The sequence below is a fragment of the Passer montanus genome, unplaced genomic scaffold (genome assembly GCF_014805655.1).
Source record: "Passer montanus isolate IOZ18808 unplaced genomic scaffold, ASM1480565v1 scaffold22, whole genome shotgun sequence".
Lineage (NCBI taxonomy): Eukaryota > Metazoa > Chordata > Aves > Passeriformes > Passeridae > Passer > Passer montanus.
In genome coordinates, this window is record NW_024366815.1 from 7336181 (window position 1) to 7359428 (window position 23248).

General features: G+C 39.0%; 1 protein-coding gene across 1 annotated transcript in view; it reads right to left on the reverse strand.

Annotated features, from left to right (window-relative positions):
- The window catches only part of LOC120502354 (chondroitin sulfate proteoglycan 4-like), a 36244-nt gene extending 13211 nt beyond the window's left edge, over positions 1-23033 (reverse strand). The window contains exons 1-7 of the mRNA XM_039709686.1: positions 22985-23033; positions 17749-17912; positions 13597-17157; positions 12057-12527; positions 11100-11276; positions 5127-5325; positions 1005-1136 (exon numbers count right to left, since the gene is read on the reverse strand). Of these exons, the coding sequence (XP_039565620.1) occupies positions 1005-1136; positions 5127-5325; positions 11100-11276; positions 12057-12527; positions 13597-17157; positions 17749-17877 (4669 nt within the window). The 5' untranslated portion in view covers positions 17878-17912; positions 22985-23033. The remainder of the gene's footprint in view (positions 1-1004; positions 1137-5126; positions 5326-11099; positions 11277-12056; positions 12528-13596; positions 17158-17748; positions 17913-22984) is intronic.
- Between the last annotated feature and the right edge of the window lie 215 nt (positions 23034-23248).

Here is a 23248-nt window from a genome sequence, read left to right on the forward strand (position 1 = left end):
TGCCCAAGGCAACCTTACACACCAAAATTGCAGGTTCATAAGCTTTGTAAGTGGATTTATGTGAATCCCATTTATATTGACTGAATTAGAAGATCATGCTGCTACAATCTCATTTTTTGCTGCCCGAGTTTAAGTGGCTTTTGCTGCAAACCTTTTTTTATGCAGCTTATATTCAGGAAGTGTAAGAAGATAAAGTGCTTCTCTTCTATATCCAATTAATAAATCAAGGTACAGATTACAACCTCTAAAACTCTGCCAATTCCTAGTGTCTCTCTGATTCTACAGATCACATTCAGGGAAACTGAAAAAAGAAGGCATCACAAACAAAAGTGTGATGCAAGATACTACTGAGAGAAAACTAATCTTTATTTCTCCTTTAATCTTGCAATAAATGTTAGATTCCTAACTCAATGAGGGATTACTCTTGCCGGTGCAAAGGAATAAATGGCTCTGGTGAGAACTCTTAGCACATCAACTCCTTCAATGGTATGATTTCATTAAAAAAATACTCAGCTGCTGAACCAACTAGCTACAAATATGAATCAAAGTTCTCTGGCCTCATTTTAAACAAAAGAAAGTGAACTAGCAATCTGGAAAACTTACATGTGCTACTCAGTCTCATGGCCACAAGCTTCACTCCTCTATTGCTTTTACAAGCTGCTATCACAACCACCAAGACATCTCTAAATATCTGAATGGACTACAGAGATATTAAACAAACCTAAATAGGAAATCTCCAGAGCTTAGGCAGACAGTGTTATTATCACATTGTAGTTAAATATTTCACTGCCAGTTTCTATGACTCCAAGCATGCAGGTATCAAAAGGTTAAACACTACAAAGCAAAAAAGCAGCATGCTGTTTGAAAAAACATTAACCCTTTTTTTAAAAACACAGTCCCAGCTACAGTTTTCCACAGTTTAATCACTTAATTGTCTGACAAATAACTCTATATCAGGCAATACTTTCAAGTGGACAAAATCATGATCATCTCAAAAAACAGACCTGGAAAGACTCTGAGTCCTTTGTTCACTTCAAGGCTAATGATCAGCATCTGAGCTGTGATGCTAAAAATCTGTCGGGGTGCAAAGTTCAAACCATCTGTCACCTGAAAGTTGAAGCCTCCAGACATTGCTCCTGTGGAAATCAAAACCATAAATTTATTCTTGTATTACTCTGTCACAGAAAACACAAACATACACTGGACACCTTTCACTCTTGGCTACAGTGAAATTCTGTTGAGGAATACATTCAGGGCAGGTAGCTCTGGGTGCAGCTGCAGTGGAGCTGTGGGTTGAGCTCTGGGTGGCAGGAGCCTGAGGCAAGAGGCTGAGCCTTTGCTTAACAAAGGGCACTGGGAACTGCTGCCAGGGGACCAACACTCAGAGACATGGCAGGTGTCTGTAGTCTGGGGACTACAGACTTTTGTGGCTTAGATTGCAAAGTATTTTGGTCAGGGTCCCCTGTCAGGGGCTCCCAGCCAGAGCCATTATTCTGTAGTTGCACAATAATTAAATTATTTTTAATTTAATTAATTAAAATTAATTAATTAATTAAATTAATTAATTTTCCAGGCACCTGAGATTTGGCTAAGGGAAACCCAAGGCAAATTATTTTTAGGATACAGGCACCTGAGATTTGGCTAAGGGAAACCCAAGGTGAACTCAGTGAGAAAACTTTGTTTGACTGTGTGAGTGTCGGGTATGTCAAGCAGGGCTCACTGGAGCCACCAGACAAGGAGGTTCCATCTCAACAATCAGTGTTGGGTGGTGTCAGTGTGACTTCTCTTTCTTCACTGACTCAGTGGAGCTGAAACCTACTTAAACTTGGGGTGAAAATTACTCCAAAATTTCCAACTCCATTTATGTCTTAGGCAGTCACTTTTTGGAAAAGAAGGAATTTGTGGAGAAAAAGGAGGTTCCATCTCAACAATCAGTCTTGGGTGGTGTCAGTGTGACTTCTCTTTCTTCACTGACTCAGTGGAGCTGAAACCTACTTAAACTTGGGGTGAAAATTACTCCAAAATTTCCAACTCCATTTATGTCTTAGGCAGTCACTTTTTGGAAAAGAAGGAATTTGTGGAGAAAGGTAACTTGAATGTTCTTTCATTTTGTTTTATATTTAAAGGTCTGAATAAACTCTTGGGTTGTTTCCTTAGCCTCATCGCTGCACTTCAGCTCTGCTGAAGAAGGTATGTTGTCACAGCTTAAAACTATTTCAGAGGTTATGTGTACTCATAATAAATGCACATTTTTCCCTTTAATCTTAGGTCCTGTATGTACTTTGGCACCAGCAATAGCAAAATACCTCCAGGAGTCTGAGTGGATTCCTGTAAAAATACATGTCTCAGAACTGACAGGCTGCTTTCAAGCAGAGGTTCCCCATGATGTTCAATTAGGTAAAAAGACTAAAAAAAAGTGAAACATTATCTGTTGCAAAGAATTGCCATGCTCTTGTATTTGCTTTGCCCAATTTAGCCATAAGATATTGCTACAAGAATACAGATACTGAAAGCCAGAAAGTACCACATACTTTCATGTAAAGATCATCATACTTTGCCTAACTATAAATTAACACATCAGAAGAATCAAAGGCGTGTTCTGAGATTACAGTTTAAAATACACCTAAGAAATGCTCTCCTATTAGCCAGGCAGCCAAAGCAGCTCTGGAAGATCTGATCATATTCTTTTCATTGTAAAAGTTCTTATTTTCTGATATATTCTAATAAAAAAGAATCATTTGCTTATTCAAAAAAAGCATCTGGGAGTCTACTATTTGTACTAAGTTGAAAACAAACCTGCTAATGCAGCCTCACTTGCTTTTTTGGCTAAGGCAGGTCAACTGCTTGATTGACATAGACGTTTTGTCATCAGCAGTCAGGAACAGAACTGCATCTTGAAGCTCTGCTTGGGTGGAGCATTTATCATTTTATCACAATTAATTTTTTTTAATGTGTCTGATCAGAGGTGATTAAAAGGACACCAGAAAGAGGGTTTGTAAAAGCTGCACTGAGAAACACAAAGACCTCAGAACCAACAAGAGTTCAATTTATTACTGCCCTAAGAAAAACACTGTCAGGGTTTAAGGGCAGGGCCCATACTGCAAAAGTGAGAGGGGAGCACCCTAGAGTGAAGCAAGAGTGAAAAAGAGAAGGAATTCTTACACTGAAAGAGGGGTACAGAAAAGGAAAAGTGTGTTCTAGTTTTGCATTTACACTGGTGATAGAGCAATCAGGGATTATGGAGGAAAGTAATAAAAATCCAAGGGTAAAACATGAGAACAAAGAGGAAGATTTGCAACTCATACCACAGAATAAGCAGCATAATCTAACTCATAAGGCTGAGCAATGTGAAGGGAAAATTCTGAGGTCTAATTTAGAGGCATAAAAGCGAAGCATAGTAGTACTTTCATTGGCAATAAAGAAGACACTGAGAATGAAGAGTCATTGCCACGTACAGGTGTAAAAATTATAGTGCCATGAGAAGTAGCCAGAGGATGGAAGAGCTGCCTCAACCAAGAAGACCCTGCTCTTCCCTTTGGAAAGGGTTCAAATTGAGTAGGAAGAGTAGATGGGAGTACTTCCAAGAGGAGACAAAGTAGCCAGCACACACTGTAAAACTGATGACAAGGAACAGAGGAAACACAGAGAAAAGGAATAAAAAGATGAATGACAGCAACAACATAACGAAAGGCCCCAGGTAAGGCTGGAGAGTGGAGTAACAATTACATTTCCAGCAATGGGTCAAGATGAAGGAGGGAAGAAAATCACTGATGATGAAATGCAAGGAAGTGAAATGACCAGAGTACTTTGTGAAGCACTGGAGACCATGAGGTTAAGCAGACAGCACAGCCAGAGCAGCTGCAAGACCTGACACATAACCTGGGTAATTTTATGTTACAAATTTACTCTACACTCCCACTCACTGGAAAACAAAATTTCTGTTCTTTTCACTTTTATAAATCAAGATTCACTGTCTAAGACTACAGATGTGCATTTGTCCTTTCTGGAACACAGAGCGGATTAATTTCCTCACACTTACCACTGTCCTACCATCATAGAGCTTCTTACATGTCAAAGTCTCCCTTGGAACAATTTAAACAGCTTGGCTCACTTTTATCATGCTCTTGACCTTTTATTTCCTGACCAAATTATTTGAGCACGATACTTACAGCTCACCAGCAGCTGACTGTAAAGCAATTTCAGCAACCCATATGCACTTTGCAAGACAGTGCATCATAAGGCAGAGCACTTCAGCCTCATGAAGACACAGCACAAATCTGGAGTGACTGCTGCACCCAAAGGAGTACTGGAACTCCAGCCTGCCTCTTCCATCTCCATCCCAAAACAATGGGATTCCTTCCATGGCAATTCCTTTCTTCTTTCAACTGAGGCAAGTAGTAATACAGCTGCAGCAGGAAACAGGCAGCTATTACCCTGTGAAAGCCCTACCTCTTCTGTCTGGAACCCCACTGGGAAGTTCTTTCCTGTGGCTTCCCACCACTGCCACTCAAGGATGCATGAAGCTGCCCTGACTTCTTTTATTCCCCACACATTCTCCAAAATGGAAAAAAAAACCCAAACTCTAGCTCTGGATAACAGGAGAAAGATTTAAAGATTATTTAGGGTCAATATTTAAAGATTAATTCTTTCAGATCCGGGAAGGGACACTGATACCACACAGATGACTGTAACTTCATCATCCATCACTGCACTACGGCAGGTACCTGTGAGACTGTTGGTCCATGAACAGCTCTGTGCTGTAGCAAGACAGAAAGGCTTCAGAAAATTTTCAATCACAGTAGTAAAAAAAAAATGGATTTCCTATCTCTGAATGTTGCATGGAAATGTTCCCATACTGTAAAACTGCTTTGAGAAAGAAGGCTGCTATCTAATGAACCACAAGAACACCAAGGTTTCCCAGTGAGCACACCTTTAAGCAGACATCACACATCTTTAGTTTTTGAGATAATGTATAACCAGTGTATAATACTTCACATAACCAGTGTTTTGAGATCCACATAACCAGTGTTTTGAGATCTTTGTGACCTTTAACTGATTATAAACACAAATATACTGAACTGGAGCACTATTCTGATATCAGATGTGGTATTTTTGAAATCACATACCATTGTGTACAAATACCAGCTGCCCTTTAATTATATGAGCCTGGGTAAAAGTAAGGATGCTTTTGTTTGCAGAAGACTTCAGAGCCAAGTGTCCATTGCTAGGTGGAGTAATAGAATACACCAGTTCTGATGGTGAAGAGTCCTTGTCTTCTGCACAGAGGTCATCAACAGTTATTTCTGTGACTGAACCCACCCACACCTAGAAAAGCAAAAATAATTTTTAAAATAAAGAAAGAAAGAAAATGCATACAAAAGAAAATTGGGACAACAGGAGATGAGGGAGAGGGATGTATGACACATGACTCCAAGAAAAAGAAAGAATAAAGATTTCTGCTGTGCAACTGTAACAGGTTTCCTAACTGTCCATCCAAATCTCTGATCACAGACTGGCATAGCTCATCCTGGCAAGTAGCTTGCAAAATACAAGACCTTGAAATAATAAAAGCAAACACGCCCTACCCCAGTTAAGAGTTTCAGACAGCTGGAGCACAAGTGCTCTATTTGTCAAGCATTATACAAATTCTTAGAAACATAACAAAAATTGTATTATGATAACTGAGTCAAGGAGCTGCTTTCCAACACACACACATGAATATTAGTGTCATGCATTTCACAGCAGGTAAGGCGCTGAATATGTTCTACTTTCACCATCAGAAAAGATGAAATAAAAACAGCCTGGGGACAGCACAACCTCTAATACAAATGGAACACTTCTTGTATCTGTACTGTTTTCTTCTAGCAAAAATGCCCTAAAGTCCCTTTTTTAGTGCACTAAAAAACCCAGAGATGCTCAGTCAGAGCACTCAGGGAGATGAAACAAGTAATGCCTCCAAAGGCTGCCTACCATTTTGCAAGGTTACAATTGCAGAAAAATAGTTAACTAGTTTTCAGAAAGATGGTATAAAAACCATAATTTACTTCTGGTAAATCTAAATCTGGAGCACATTCTAAGTCTAATTCCAGAGGAGAGACAAGAGATTGACTGGAGTATCTCTTCTATGAAGTCAGTCTGAGAAAATAGGGGCTGTTCAGCCTGGAGAAGAGAAGGTTGTGTGGGACCTCAGACACCTTCCAGAATCTGAAGGGGCCTGCAGAGAAGCTGAAGAGGGATTCTCTGACAGGAACTGGAGTGCCAGGAGAAAGAGGAATGGGTACACACTGAAAGAGGGGAATTTTAGTTAGGTATTAGGACGAAATTCTTTACTGTGAGGGTGGTGAGATACTGAAACAGGTTGCCTAAGCAGGTTGTGGATTCCCAAATTCTGGCAGTATTCGAAGCCAGGCTGGATAAGGCTTCAAGCAGCTTGGTCTAGTTGGAGGAGCTCCTGCCCACAGCAGGGGCAGCTGGGACTAAATGATCTTTAAGATCCCTTATTTCAAGCAGAAAGGACTGCTCTCTGGGTTTCATTCCTATCTGACTAGATAATTTCTTGTTTGGAAAGGATAAGCAATGGCCCATTTTGTTCTTCATCTCTGCTGTATATATCTGGAAGTACAGACAGAAGTGCTAACAAAGAATGATACATATTTATCTCAATACGAAGTGAAATTTCTAAAATATTCACTACATCAGTATTAATTATTTCCATACACAATTTATAACACAGTGTAAAATCTTAAGAGCTCAACCTTTAAAAACCTCAGCTTGAGTTTCAAAACACACTGCATCATTCCTTCCTGTCTTCCTAGGGTCTTAGTACACTTAATAAATATCTGGTAGTAACATCACACCAAATGGTTGAAGGGGACAAATGATCCTTAACAAAGAGCATTTTACCTCTGCCAAAGCTAAAAATCAGTAATCACAATTCACTAAGTATTAATTCTACTTTTTAACATGAACAATGAAAGAAAAAATTTTAAGAGACTGAAATTTGTGCCACCACTCTTCAAGAGAAGAAAGATTTCATTCTACATTGTGTCACAAAATATGTGCCATGGAAAAAGAGATACTAAAATGAAGTTTGATTTTTTCTAGTCAATAAGTTTGTAATAGAAAGTACCTTTCAACTAACAAATAGTTATTTTCTCCCCTGAAATACGTATTTTGCTGTAACATAATCATTAATAATAAATTTAGATAAAGAATTACACTTATGGCACAGAACAACAACAGCACAGGATGACTTAGTGAGTGGCACCAAATAAGGACATCAGTGTCACAGGTTTTGTACTGATTCCTTTTAATTCATCTCAGTAGCATTTGCATAGATTATTCTATGAAGAAGATAAAAGGTCACATACAGAATAAGCAAAAATATAAGAAATTATAACGGACAGCTGTTACTACAAATGACTCACTAAGTTTCAAATTATTTTCCTTACTAAAGGAAAAAATAATTAAAATTTCTAATTATAGAAAACTGTTTTTTCTGTAATGTCAGTATTTAATTCTGTTGTCCCAGCACACTACCACTTAATGCTTGTTAAGTACTATAGATGGCCTGCAACATGATCTTTGAAGAATGAAAGGAGATCTAAGAGGTGGAAAGAACCATAGGGAAGCAAACACTGAGAACATAGCAAGAATGTTACAAGCATATTATTTTTCATATCTGAGATCAAAATCTCCTTGAAGAACACCATGCAAGCTGTATCTGAACTTCCATCATGCAGCATGACACTGATTTTTCATATGCCTAACATATTCCACAGGCATAGTCCAAAAAAAGGCTCATGACCTTGCTGATGTAAAATAATTTATTCTGCTCTACTTACAGAATTCATCAGTATTTCCTTGCATGTCACATATTCTACCAGACAGTGCATATTCACATTTTAACTCTAGAGAGCAATTTAGAGAAAACAACAAAAATAATCTGTTGAAATTTGTGCATTTTAAAAAAATCTAATTCTAGGAAAATATAGCCCTCTTGTGGCAACAGGAAAATACAGTAATTTCATAGGATTGCCACCCATGTATTTAAACACATATAATTGCAGCATATAATGCCAGGATAGTGATTTTCTTCAAAACATCCTTTTTCCTTTACCCATTCCTATTCCAGAAAAAGAAGTCCATAGAACCTGTGGAAATTTTAAGAAATTATATCTAAAATGCTGATAATTTAAGTTTCTAAATAAAAATACATCTCACAAATTAGTTGCAATGGAAAGTATTTAAATTAAATGCATTACAGAAGTTCTCAGGACAGTAAAACTTCCTGCATCTCAAATGTTATGTCATAAATTCTGAGCCAGGAAAAAAAAAAAAACCAACAAAAACCAAAACACCTTAAACCCTCATTTACTTCCTCTTCCTAGAGAAAAAAACAGAGAAAAAATTCCCAAGATGGCGGGATGTCTGTCACTCTGAAACTCCTCCCACGGTGCTCATAACGTTGATAGCAACATACAAGGGTGTTTGAAGAAGGGATGTTATGGCTGTCTCTGAAGTGAGGAAGCTACAGTTAGGCTCATTCAGCATATGTACACACACCCAGTAGTTTCTTGCATTTGGACAGAAGCCCATGACAAAGGCCGAAATTAACTTCCATATTCCCACAGCAAGATCACTGGCCACATAATGCACCTCTCTTCACATAAGCTACTTCTCAGCAGCAGATGCCACATCCTAGCCTATTTTTTTTATCATTCAGCATTTCTTGCTGTCGTGACCTGCAAAATTTCTGAGGTGCTAAACTTCAGCCAACTCCCAACAGTTCTACTGGACTTCTGTTTTTACAGTACTCGTCAGTCATTTTATACTTTTGTACATTTCCAACCTTACAAAATAGATGAAATTGCTACTGAGTTTTTAAAAGCAACATTGTCTGTTATTTAGTATCTACCACTAGCAATGTTCTTGAGGAGCACAGACTGGCTGAACATGGAGCCAGCCCTACACAGGAATGCCCATCATGTCTCAGTATTTAGCAGGACTAAGAAAAACCCATTTTCTTCCATCCACTGAGGATGTGCAAGTTTGATTTGAGGAAGAATCATCTCAGCATATTCCTCCCAGCAGATAACTTGACTGCCAGACTTGTTTTAGACTGCACATGAATCCATCATATGTGTACATATTGGTAGCCACTCACAACAGATATAAACTTGATTTTTCAACAATAGCTTGTGCATGATTAGCAAAACCACAGGCACAAAGGCAGCTTCCTGGTTCTAGTACACAGACTGCCTCCCCAGTAGAGAGGACCAGCTCTGGGTAGGTGAAGCTTTGTTTTCCCTACTCTTGGGAAGCCTAGATTCACAGATATTTTTAGAAAAATCCATAAGTTGCATTGCAGGGCACTACACAGCCTTAGGTCTGTTAATAGACTGCAATTCCAGCAGTTCAATGCCAACAGTTTAATGTCAGCAATGCACCAGAACAGAGACCCCAAAAACCTTGGCTGAACATGGTGCTGTCTTCTCTATGACTAGACAAAGATTACTGCATGCTGTGCTGATGTCTGTAGAGTACCACTGTAATTACATAAACTGGGGAAGATTTTGCTCTGTGCCACTCAAATGTTTGTGAAGGCAGTCTGCTCTTCTGCCAGCAGTGTCTGCACAGGGCAGGCTATCTTCTGTTGTGGGCACCTGCTGATTATCTGCTTTCCCTATGAAGCTGTACAATACTTCCACTACAGCTAGTTAAAAAATAATGTATTTTCTCATATGAAAAGATGTGAAATACACAACACAAGATTACCATCATTTTTACAGTAATACACTCTCCCTCTCCAACACACAATTAACTATATAAAATTAAATGCATGTCTTGGTACCACCCATTCATTTATAAACTGCAACATAGAGCACTGGGAATGACTGCAGCTTCAAAATATCCTGCTTATCTTCTTTCAAGCCTATTCCTAAATAGTTTATCCACGCTGATGTCTTCCAGCTAGTTTAATGTGACCACTTAGCTGACCATGTTCATTTCATCCTGATTTTTGGAGTCACTTAATTTGTTTTTACTAATCAGATCTCAGACTGAAAGTCTTTATAAGTGGGGGTTTTTTGGGCACAGTGTCTTTACTAAAATGGTTCTCATTACTGACTGCTATCGTAACACAAACAAATACTATACAAATACATCCTGCTATAAATAAACTAATTAATTAATTAATAAATCTGAAAATGCACAGAAACTGAACTGATAGTAGTCATTTCTGTAGTGGTAGATAACTTTTCAAAGACCTGTAGATTAAAAAGTCAGCTATGGTTATTAAGAGCTAAAGGTAACTTTAAAATTTTCTTCAGGATTTTCTGGGGGGAAGGCAGTTAGAAAGCCAAGTTAACATGTTTTTTTGTGAGCTCACAGCTCACACTGTGATACTGTGAATTAATAGCTCCAGTGCTTGGACTAATATTTTGATAACCCCAGATTTCCACAGACTGCATCATATTATTTGCAACTCTTTAAAAGGGAACCACTCCTGTTTTGTATAAGAAATACCCAACACATAATAAATTCTCTCTTGTCCCATCCTACTGGCATATCTGGACAAGAGCAGCCAGCAGAATGTACTTCAGCAAGTCTGACCCTTTAGTGCACTTCATGGCAAGTGGCACCGGGTTGGAAGGCTGCACAAATACAATAGTGAAAAGTTGGCATTCCCATCATCACTATTCTTGGTACTTTTCTAAGTTACAAGTTCATTAACAGCCCTCAAGACACCTCAGCAAGCAACATGAAAACATCCAGGTGTAAACCATCCACCCTCACAAGCCCTACATCAGTCCAAGAGACCTCACATAAGTTTAAGATTAAAAGAACGCTCATTCAGCCATCTAGATAAACTTTACAACAGCCAAAAGAGTTCTCCATGTCTACAATCTTCCTAAATACAAATAATCTATGTACTGCCTCCTTTTATTAGCATTAATTTCTCTAAATCCAAGGCATACAACATATTATACTGACTATCCTACCAGATACAAACCTAACAGTCTGTTAATGAAGGTGCATGAAATGGCATCAGAATTAATGGAATTAATTTTAACATTTCAAAAGGTTGACAAACATACCTGAAGAATTCTGTTTACTTTTACAACCGGAGCTTCATCATTTACTGCAGTAACAGTTACAAACACAGTTTGGGGTAAACTCTGTTTCCGCAACTCCGTGTTATTTACTATCACAGTAAAACTGTCCATCAGTTCTTCACTGTCATCATGAACATAGTAGATTAATTCTTGTTCCACCTGAAAAATACAACAAGTTGAAAAACTAAAGAGGCTAGAAGAAAATAAATGTCACATTGAAAAACATTCTAGTCATGGCTCTCTGTATTTACTGTGTAAACATTTCATTTTAATATCAGATTGTACCTCTATCTTTGCTCCATTCACAACAGTAAATTTTACTGCTCATCTGTCCATTCCTCTGGTCAGAATATCCTGCCAATCTTGGCATTCTTTCCTTCCTCCTGAAGGAAAAATGAAAATCCAACCCCACTATATTTAACAATGTTTCCTGGAATCTATAAACTGAACACAATGCTAGTGTGTGACCTATGATACCATCTTGGTTCTTGGACCTAAATGACTGAAAATTAGCACATTGTGCTTATAGTGGCTATCTGTGAGCAAAGAAATTACTTTAAAAAATTATTTTTTTTCCACTTTTCTACTTGCTCAATCTACATAGCACTTCCTCTGTTTTTTTTTTCAAAATGGACCCACAGTCTCACATTTCCAGAGTATCTACAACTCTATTTGAATATGAGTGGCCCATCAGTCTACTGTGGCTATAGTACATTAGTCTGTATCAATAGTGCCATTGAGGAAGTGATGTGGTTCACCACAACAAGGCAGCCTCCCTCCCCACTCCAAATGACCAGACAGAAAAAAAGGAAGATCTTTAACTTAAGGCCAGAATAAAGCTCAAACTCCTGTATCTCATTACCTCTCACAAAATCCCACACCTTTCATCAAAGCAAATAATTTATCAAGACTAGGTCTAAGAAGATCCAAAGACATTACCTGTTTTCTGGTAAACGTGGCTAACTTTACTCCAGGAACATGAGAGTTTTCAACATACCCATGTTTTGGCTGCTCAGTTAAAATGAATTCACAGCTGAGTCCTGCGAAGTGTCTACTAGAAATTTTTAGATAGTCTTCCACCAGGGCTTTTGAGCCCCCTTCAAATACTGTAAAGTTCCGTACTTCCAGTGGAATCATTCTGGGGATGATGTCTACAGAGATCTCTATTCCACTCACTGTTCTGACACCATTGGTCACATCCAGAAAAAAATGGTCATCTAGTTGGTCAGAAACTGTCTGCACATACTGAACTTTGCCCTCGTCGACATCTTGCTGTGTGAAGCTCAAAGCTGGCTTTTGGTCAGAACTGAGATAACTTTCTTCTGAGGAAAACTTCCGAATGTATCCATGTACTGGAAGCTGTCTTACTGTGAACACAATCTCAGATGGAGGACTATTTTCATGAACAACCTTAAATTTAAGAACATATCCCAAAATTATTCAAATGGAAAAGGGAGAAATTCTGTAATTCTGAATTTTTTAACTTTTAATTCTGGGGTTGTCTACCTAAGTAACTGACACTTCTTGGTTGGGTTACACAGTTTCCAAAACAATACAATACTTTATGCAGACACATGTTAAATAAAGGTGGCATGAGCGCCATTTTGTAACCCCAAATAAATTTGCTAAGTTTTTTAAAGGAACGTACTGATAGTTAACTAATGGCCTCACATCTAAAGATCCCTGCCTGAAACAAGGAATTCAGGATTTCAGTAACGTGCAGCCAGAGCCCTCTTGCGGTGGTTCCTGGAAGGCTACACACAAAAACGGGCAGGGAAAAATGAATCAAACAGAAACGGCCTCAGGTTTGTGACTTTTTTTTTAAATTTTGGATGTAACTCTCAAACAATTTTAACTGGGCTAGCTCCAAATTAAATCAAACAAAACCCTTTCTACCTTGGCATTTCCCACTAGCTCAATTAAGACCAATTACATGGAGTACAAATAATTGTTAAACCTAAAACAAAAATATACATGCAAAATCTCCAAGTGGGCAGGGAAAAATGAATCAAACAGAAATGGCCTCAGGTTTGTGACTTTTTTTTTTTAATTTTGGATGTAACTCTCAAACAATTTTAACTGGGCTAGCTCCAAATTAAATCAAACAAAACCCTTTCTACCTTGGCATTTCCCACTAGCTCAATTAAGACCAATTACATGGAGTACAAATAATTGTTAAACCTAAAACAAAAATATACATGCAGAATCTCCAAGTGATTATTTTCATATGCACCAATATGTAATAAAGTCAAAGACTATGGCCGGTATTTTCTTTAACATGATCCATTTTCCTTCCTAAAAATGGATGCTTGCTAGTGTCAGTCTCTCCTGAACTGAGCACCCAGAATGCAGTCATATTAGTGGTAATCAAAAAGAGTTAAAGAAGAGAAGACACAAACTAAAGACACTGCCAACGCCTAAAAAAAACTGAGGAAAACTTACTACAAGACTGGAGGAATGGACAACATGGTTAACCTACTTGCAGTTTTCCTTTACTGATTTTAACTGGTTTTCCTTCTTCAACTAAGAGATTGTTTTTCTTCACAATCCTTGGTGGCTGCTGATGACTTTCCAAATACACGCGAACCTGTAGTCCAGCATCCAGATGGACATCTCCAGCATGGACTGTAAAGTTAAATGTGTCAATAAGGTTGTTGCTGTCATCATGTCTGTAGGTCACATGTCCCTTTATCAGATCAAGCTGAGTAAAGGAATCTGTTAATACATTATTCACATATATTCTTCCGTATTTTGGGAAAGAGAGTATCTTGTATGTAAGCTCATGGTCATTTCTTATGTCTTGGTTTGTAGTAGCACTTAGATTAGCTGTTGAAACAGTTTCTTCTTTCCCTTTTTGAACCAACAATCCTGTATTATTTTCCAACTTAACATAAGGATCAGTGGCATTAACTTCTAGAAGCAATGAAGTATAGTGCTTGCCATCTGTCACAAAAAGCACAAAACGCCCAAAATCTGCACCACGGTGTATAAAAAGGACTTGCTTTTGCTCCAGGTCCACTTGTTTGAATTGATAGAGTCTATGCAAAGTATCATTTGTTAGCACCAAGTCTCCATTGGAAATACCACGTCTAGTATATAGCAACTGTCCATCATCAAAATCAGAATCGGGATCATGATAGCAAAGATCTGCCAAAGTTAATAATCGCTGCCCGTTTCTCACTATGTCAAATATCTTATCAATTACGCGAACTGGCTTCTCATCATTCTTCAGCTGGATAGAAATATGGAATCTGACTTCTACTGACAAAGGTTCTACTTCTGGATCAAAGTTTGCCCCCTTTCCTGACTCTTTGCTGTAAGCTCTGACAAGAAGTTCATCAAACATGGTCTCAGAATCGTCATGCACATACATAAGGCATTTATCAGTTATATCTTTATTAGTGAAAGTTGTAAGATTGTCATTATTCTCAAATGAATCAGAAAAATTAGTAAGTTTTAATTTCCCATGCTTAGGAAACTCTATAACTTCATATTGGAAAGTTTTATTATCTGGTGTTTGCACAAACAGTTTTGTGCTTGTTATTAATTCTCCTTCCCCTTCAATAACATTAAGGCCATTGTTAGTCAAAATAATGTTTCTGAAATCTGATTTGATGTAGACTTCAAAGTCATAGAAATTTGAATCCAGATACTTTGTAGAAATGAGAAATCTAAACGAATCATAATCTTCATGGTACTGGCTGATTAACTCATATGCCACTTTTCGTTCAGTAATATCTTTTTGGCTAAAGACTGAACCTCTTTTCAAAGGCTGGTCATTAAGCAGTATCTGTCCATACTTTGGTACAGACAGAAGTTTGAAATGAAGCTCATCTTCAGGTATTTCTAGATCTGCAATCACAGCAAACAGATTATCAGAATTCAAGTACTTCTTTTTTGGTTTTTCAATTTCTAGAGGAGCATGTTTCAATAGACTATACCTTAACCATTTCACTCTGATTGGAAATGTGTGCTCTTCACTGATTCTGTTTCCTATCCGAACTTTGAACTTAAATTGGTCCATAACATTTTCCAGCTGAATGTCTTTAAAAGTGCTGCAGTATCTCACCCGGTTCCGCTGAACAGAGCGTTGAGAAAAAGAGCTGACTTGCTTCCACACCCCCCTTGAATGTTGCCTTTGGACCTGACCAAAGTGAGGTGGCTCTGTGACCTCGTACCAAATCTCCAGTTCCTGGAGGACAGTATTTATTTCAACTGCCAGATGCCTAGGTCTTACAAGAGTTGTAACTCCTTGGAGGAGACTTATCCCCGAGTTGTTGACAACTCTATAATCCAAAGGAACTGCCATGACACGTAACACAACAGTGTTGCTCACCTTCTCACCATCACTTGCCCTGAGAACAATCCTTGAGTTCCTGACACCTGTGTGGACAAAGAAAACAGTGCCTTTGTCTAAATCCTCATTAGAAAAAGTAGTGATAGCTTTTCCAGGATGCCTTGAATTTTCAAAAAATCCTGCATCTGCATTCAGACTTCCAAGCACTGAAAGTGTGAGACCCACAGAATCTGTATCTTCATCTCGAACTTTTATCAGGTCATTCGTCAAACGTTTCTTTGAGTTCTCTAAGAGAAGAAGCAAGTTCCCCTCAGGAAGTATGATCTCAGGTGCATCATTTACTGGAGTAACAGTAATGCTGAACATATGCTGCTCATTTCCTTGCAAATATGGAGACACAATCTTCTTACTGCTGGTAGAAATGGAGAAATTAAAATAATCATAAATGTCCTCAGAGCCATCATGGATATACAGAATCTTCCCTTGCCACACATCCTGCATAGTAAATGAATTTACCTCCTGCAACGGTTCAACATTCAGTTTCAAGCATCCATGAGACGGTGGTTCCTTTATATCAAAAAGAATTTGTGACTGATTAATTCCTAATTTCTGAAAGTCTAAGTTAACTTTAATATGCTTAGATTCAAGTGAAGCTTGTTCGCCCTCTAGCACAATCAAGTTACTCAGAACTAAAAGGTGGCTTTTGTCTTCCTTGCCCAGAGAAGTCAAGCTTTCATGGGAAATGGTAAATACAGGAGCTGCTTTCACAGGAGGGTTCTTTTCAGCCATCTGTAAAGAAAGATTTGTTTTCAAAGAACTTGGCGTTTCACATCCAGCTGAAATGTCCTTAGTTACTAGAACATTCTTCAGTGATTTCTTTTCTGAGTTGGTTTTCAGGTTCCTTAAGCAGCCTTTGAAGGATCCTCCTCTGGAGTACTTCCCAGATACTGAGATTAACTTCATCACTTCAGATCGCATGCTGTCATCTACACCGCCTACAAAAAAGGATCCCTTCAGAAGGGGCAACTTACTCTGAGGAGGTAATGACTTTTTCACAGTTTCTTCATCCAATGTTAGCTGCAAATATTCTGCAGTAAATTTCAGTTTGATGTAGTGCCAACGACTATCATTGACTGACCTACGAGAAGAAAGATGGGTTCTACTTTCAGCCTTTCCAACATAAGCTTTAATTAAACCATCTTCCATTTCCATTGCAATGAAATCTCCTGCTTGCCCAGGATGGTAAAGCAGCAAGCCACGTGCAGCTGAGGTATGTAAAGCACACTCGAAGATTCCCTCATTGTCCACACTCCACGGTGGGAAAGAAATATAGGACCTGGAACTGAAGAAACTAATGGGCTCTTCTTCACCTGCAAAGAATTCATCACTGCAACCCACTGAAACTTCATGGATGTTTCTGAAGCCAGGAGAAGGTCTCAGAGGCATCAGAATGTCTAACTGATTGAATGACACACCATCAATACATCCTCGGAAACTGGGTAGTGCTGCAACAAGGTAGGGAACGTTGAGTTTACCAGTACCACCTATGTAGAATCCATAATCAATGTTTAATTCATAAAGAATTCCAGGCATTTTTGCACTAGTTCTATCATGTTTATCAATTACCAATGTGACATTATCATGTTCATGATGCAGTTCAACCAGGTGCCAAGCCAAATCATTCAGATGAGATCTTTTCTGAGAATGCAGTACTCGTTCTCCCACACCAAAGTTAATTCTCAACTGCAAGAAATAGAATTTTAACAATAAAAATCCAAAATCAACTTTTTCACAATCATACATTACGATATAGCTAATACATTAATTGTCATATCTTTTTGCACTAACCATATAATTCACAAAAAAAATTTGAAAAAATAAAATCCTAATAAAATTCTGTATAGGTTTACTTGTCATCACAGATATTTGAATAACTGCAGAAGCAGCAATGGACTCCTCTGCAATTCTGCTAGAAACAGCAACTCCTGAGAGCTCAACTGATAGTGATCTTTCAAAAACTCACCTTGCAGAAAAACAATTACTCAGATCCAAGCATTTTCTGTAATGCCAACATTAAATCTGAAATTTTGTCTTTGCTGAACCTCATGCTTTGAACCCAATGATACTGATTTTAAGATCTAGAGATCTTGAAGGCTACAGAGATATAATTGTAAGAAATAAAAGCCATAATTTGAAATTATCAATTATATTAAGAGACTTTTAAATTTCTCTAAACAGCAACTTGTGTAGCATTCCTGTTATAGATAACAGCCCTAAGAAAAACTTTGATAAACACAGGCTACACATAATTTTAGGTACAGTTATAACGCATACCTGTACATATCCTGAGCGCAGCTCCATTATACAATAATTGGTCTTCCCAGCTGCAAGAAGAAGCAGTCCCTGTGGCTTGCTTGTTCGAAACTGCAACTGTAAGGATGTCTGAGGGGACACTTCTGCCATGTTCAGCTCCACAAAGCTACCACCATAAAATGATACTGAAAGAAATAAAGAAAAATAAATAGGAAACACAATCACACACATACACACACAAAAAAAAATCTGTCTTTCTTATTCACACCTATGTTATGTAAACAATTTATATTCTTTTCTATATACTTATTCACATACCAATGAAAATAAACCTCAGCTATCAAATTCACCAGTCCAAGCAATTTAAAAAGAGCACAATGGCCATACCAGAATGGACAAGGGATGAATACAGTCCAATTTTCTTACCTCCAACAGTAATGACTGGAATGGTAAGAACAGTGCAATTATACTGAATACTTTCAAATAATCCTTAATTTTTGTTTGCTTGTTTCAGGTCTTTTCCTGAGCTTCACACCCAGTCTATTTTGCAGCTGCCATAGAATTTCTCTCTGAAGTACTCCTCTAGTTTCTCTTTGGAAGCATTTTCATCTGCAACATGCTCTTACATCTCCATCAGAGACAATCTATGTCATCTCTACAGAGAAGACACATAAGCCTCCTGCCAGCTGTGTCATTTTCAGATGTTTTCATCCCTCTCTTCCAGACATAAATGCCCTCTTGTTTCCTGTATGCAACTTCCAACCACCCCACCATCCTGTTGGCCAGTCACTCAAATCTGTACAAACCTCCTTCATTGTCCTCTCCCCTCTTTCCTGCTCTAAGGAACAATAACACCAGTAAGAGTTTTCATTTGACTGCTCACTGCTTTTACCATTCCCATTATTACTATTTTGAACAACACATATCCAAAGACCAAATCCTCCAAAATTCTGCTGGTAACTTCCCTCTGACACATTAAAAAAAAAAAAAAAAAGTCAATCATTCACCACTCCTATTTAATCAATTACTTAGTATACAATAAAGCCCTGCACTCCAATGAATGCTAAAAAGCCTCTGGCAGCAAACTTTATAAACAGTTTGAAACTCTAAGTCTTGGACACCTTACCCACCCCCATCAAGAAAACTCCAAGGGGTTTGTAAGGAACTCTTTAAAGAAATCTTATAGATGCCTTCAAAACTGATCCTTCTCATTTGTGTATCTTTTATCCTTTGTTATAATACCTACAAATATGAGTTATGGATGTCAGGCTTACAGTCCCCTGGTAATTATTGTTTTAGATATTAGCATAAAATCTGCCACCATCCAGGCTTCAGTACCAGGGAGTTTAAGCATGAGATCAGAGATCCCTTAGCAAGCAAGTTATTTCATCACCAACTTTTTTTAGGTCAACCCCCTCTCCTCCCCTTCCACCACCCCAAAAAAAGGAATTTCAGTATGGGAATCTTCCCAATTAGCAGTAAACACCATTTAGTTTAGCTTCTCTGCAGTAGCCATGCCCTTTCTGAGTGCCTCCTTTATACTAGTAACTTAATCAACTGAGCACGGACCCTCTGCAGGGCTTTTGTTCTTGATGTACTTAAGGAGGATTTAGTAAAAGCTTTGATTCCTTCAAGCAGATCCTTGACTTTTTTTTTCCAGACGTGTCTATTTTCAAATTGCATCTGCCAAAGTTTATGATGCTTTCAGCTGTGTTTGGATACAGCTTGGAAGAATACCACAAATTAAATATTTATTTTGCAGTTTTTAGCTTCATTCTGAAGTAATTTTCTCATTTTACAATCAAGCATTACTGCAGAGGACTTCTGAGGTTTAAATGTTCCAGTTCCTACATTAACTGTCTCCTTGCTTAATCTAATACCAACTCCTATGAAGTGTGACTTTGACTCTGAACTGGATTCTCTGCAGAGTATCAAATCAAACACCTAATTTAGTAGCTCATTCATGAAATAACAATCAATAGTAGTATCTAAAAATTTGTTATAGGATATGTAAGAATTCCACGTAGCTTTCCCAAGAACAAGATTTCAGCAAACCCACAGCCAACAACTATGTAATATCAAGCTATATTAAGTACCCAGAGAAACACAGGAAAGATCTTTACATTACTGAAATACACATATTTCTTCCAAAGAAAGAGTCACCACTGCACCTAGAAAACTGATCCCAAGTGGAACAAAAAGGAATTCTTCCCTTCTTTTAAACTGGAAGCAGTTTGCTTCTAGTTTAAAAGAAGCTTTCATCAAATAGCTCCAATACACCTTGCAGGGTTTAGATTAAATTTATACACTGAGAGGACCTATGCCCTTTGTTGTACACAAAAATGTTATTCTGTAGGGTAAATAAAGAAAGACCTCCTCTTTAAAGCAAGTAGTGGAATAACATAACTAGAGACAAATCCCCCGTATAAGTAAGGAGTAACTGATAAGACAAGAAATAGGTTAAATAATTATAATGTTTTTATATTACGCTAAATTCATATATTGGATTTTGGGGGAAGAAATTAAGCAGAGAGATTATGGATTACTCAGTGCAATTTTGAGTAACTTGAATGAAGATGTGAAGTCAGTATTTTGCAGAGTACCATTGGGAAACAGTTTGATATTTACACTATATATGATTTTTCTGGAAAAAAAAAAAGAAACTCAAGTCAAACCTTCTGCCTTCCATAAAACTCCTCAGAGTCAGAATCCATCACTGAAGGTGGGGCAGGTAGGCACTAATCCACCAGTTAACAAGATTTTGAACCACCTACAGTGCCTTGGCACGTTTTATTTTACAGCTAGCAGAACCTTATTTTTAGTATTATTTTTTGACACATTACTTGCTATATCACAGATAAGATCAAATTCCACTGTTGAGACTGAAAAACATCACCACTACCACAGAATACATAATATGGTTTGCTTACAAATCTTACACTCTCCAAAATATGGTGCTGATATTTCAATACACAGGAACTGGGTTAATGAAGGTTTGTTACAAGGACAAATAGCAGAAGTAAGCAGCAGAATGAGAGGTGAAAAAACCTCCAAAGAATCAAAATAGGACACCTCATAATGAAAAAACATTCCTCCATTTTTGTCAGCTTATCTAAGCTGGTAGCAGATGATACCAATAGCACATAACATACACAGGAAAAATGGAAGTGGAAAAGGAAGCTGCCAGATTCATTGGGAATGCCCTTTAAGGCTAAATATAACAATTACTCAAAAGGGAATTCTCAGGGTTGTTTCACACTTTCTCAGTGTAAAACTTAGTGAGATTATGAGGGTAAATCAAACACTACCAGGAGTGTGTAAGCCTCTTACAGTCACCTAAAATGGACACAATGAAAAATATCCCTCTGTGGAATCTACAAACGCTCTACACACCAGAAACTATGTTTCAAGGTCCCTTCCAAACCAAAGCATTCTATAAATGATATAGAAGATAAAAGACAGTCCTGTAGTTAAAGCACCGAATGTGAAATGAACAGTGCTGATCTTATTTTCTGGTTCTATTACAGAAACTCACTGAAAACTGAAGAGTTGAAAAAGCCTCTTAAAACCTAATTTCAGTGCACTGCCTATAAGAAGCTCATGGGTTTTTTTCCTTCCCAGCCTTTGACTGTTTTCTGCCCTTTTGCTAGACTGCCTCTGGGTGAGGTGATAGCTGTAACAGAACCTGGAGTAAATGAAGAGAGCTGGATTTTAACAAGCTCTCCTGGCGGTGAAGTCGATCCACATGGTCTAGCACATCTCAGCTTGCAGGCAGCACAAGCAGAGCATCACAGGTTTGTGTCCCTACCAGGTGGTTTGGAAATGTATCATCTGCCTGTGCCTTGCACTGGCTGCAGCGCCAGGGACAGAGGACACTACTCTAACAGCAAGCCATAAAGCACTAGTTGGCCTAACACCACTAGCAGTAATATCCACAAAACCCTTTGTCATGTCATTTCAGACAATGCTACTATTACTAGAGGTTGCCATTTCAGTGGCACTCAGATCTTCTTGACATCCTTGATATGTCTGAGACATCTCTATGACGAATAAAATAATTCCTCCAACCACTCTGGCTGCAGGGTCTTCACTCACAAAACTGATGAACATCACTTAGAGCTCTATGCATCGAAATTTTCTCATGGAAACAAAAGATGGGTGTATTTCATTTACAGTATCTGAATTTAATCCTTTCATGAATCTCTTCATTAACTTCTGAAGTAAAAACTATTTTTTAAAGGTTACAATTAAGTATTAGTTCATTTCTAACCAGTCTTCTCAGTTAGTGAAACAGATGCCACACAACCACAGAAACTGACCACTCAACATTTTTAAAGAACATTATAGTGATTGGTTTGTCTCATATGGGATTGCATAGAAGAACAGAAGGTGGATGAAGGTGGATGAAAAAACACACTTCTTCAACTGCATGCTCAACCAATAGTTTTTAAAATATATGTAAGTAATAAACTTTACCATTCTTTTAAGCTCAAATTGTAATGTACTTCAACCTACATCTCAAGAAACAGAATTTACAGGTTAAGTTTTTGGTTGTTTCAATGGTTTTGATGACTGCCCAAGACCCGCACATTAATGTGCATCACTACTGGCGAGGTGCCTGGCCTGTCTTGAAAAAGATGCACAAATCTTCATGCACAAGACAGCCTAAGATGCATGCTAAACCTCAGATACCTGCAGTTGCTGGATGATACTTATCATTGGGACTACCAGTTCACACGCAGGGAGCAGGGAAGGAATTGCAAGGAATATTCCTATAGTCTACCTCAGCACTTTTCCTCATGACACACTACAGTTATGACAAGAGGTGGAGGGAAAAGGTTTACATTTACGTTGCTTGCAAAGCATCCACGTTTTTTACTAGGCAGTCTGGCTATGTCAGATCTCAGCGTCTCTGCAGCACGAGGGGAGGCAGGCACAAGGCGGGCTCACAGCCCAGCGGACAGCTCGGCCTTCAGTCTAAGGCAAGGGGACGCCACGCCTTCACAAAATGCCCGCCGTCCCACCACCTGTGCGGCCGCCCCCGCTGCCGGCCGAGGGGCTGCGGCGGCAGCTGGCCCGAGCTCGGGGCCCTCGCCGCCCCCACCGGGCCGGGGCAGGGGCACTCCCCGTGGGGCTGCTGCTTTCGCGGGAACACCGGCGACAAGTCGCTCCAGCGCCCCGAGCAGCGCCGGGGCTGCGGCCGGGCCGCCCCTTCCCCGCGGGCGCAGGTGCCTTCCGGCCCCCGCCACGGCCCTACCTGCGAGAGCGGGCCGGCCGGAGGCCAGCAGCAGCAGCAGCAGCACCAGCACCAGTTACTCAGGAGCTGTTTCCTCCTCCCCTCCCTCCCGCCCTCCTCACAGCGCAGCCCCTGTGCCGGCCCGCCCCCGCTGCAGGAGCCCCGGCCTGGGACGGGAGACGGGGCAGTGCTTTCCCGTAGCCTCGAGTACCCTTCAGGGCTGTGGGTTAGTGCGTGCTTCGGGTGGGACCGTCCCACACGTGGGCTACAGCTGTTCTCGGTACT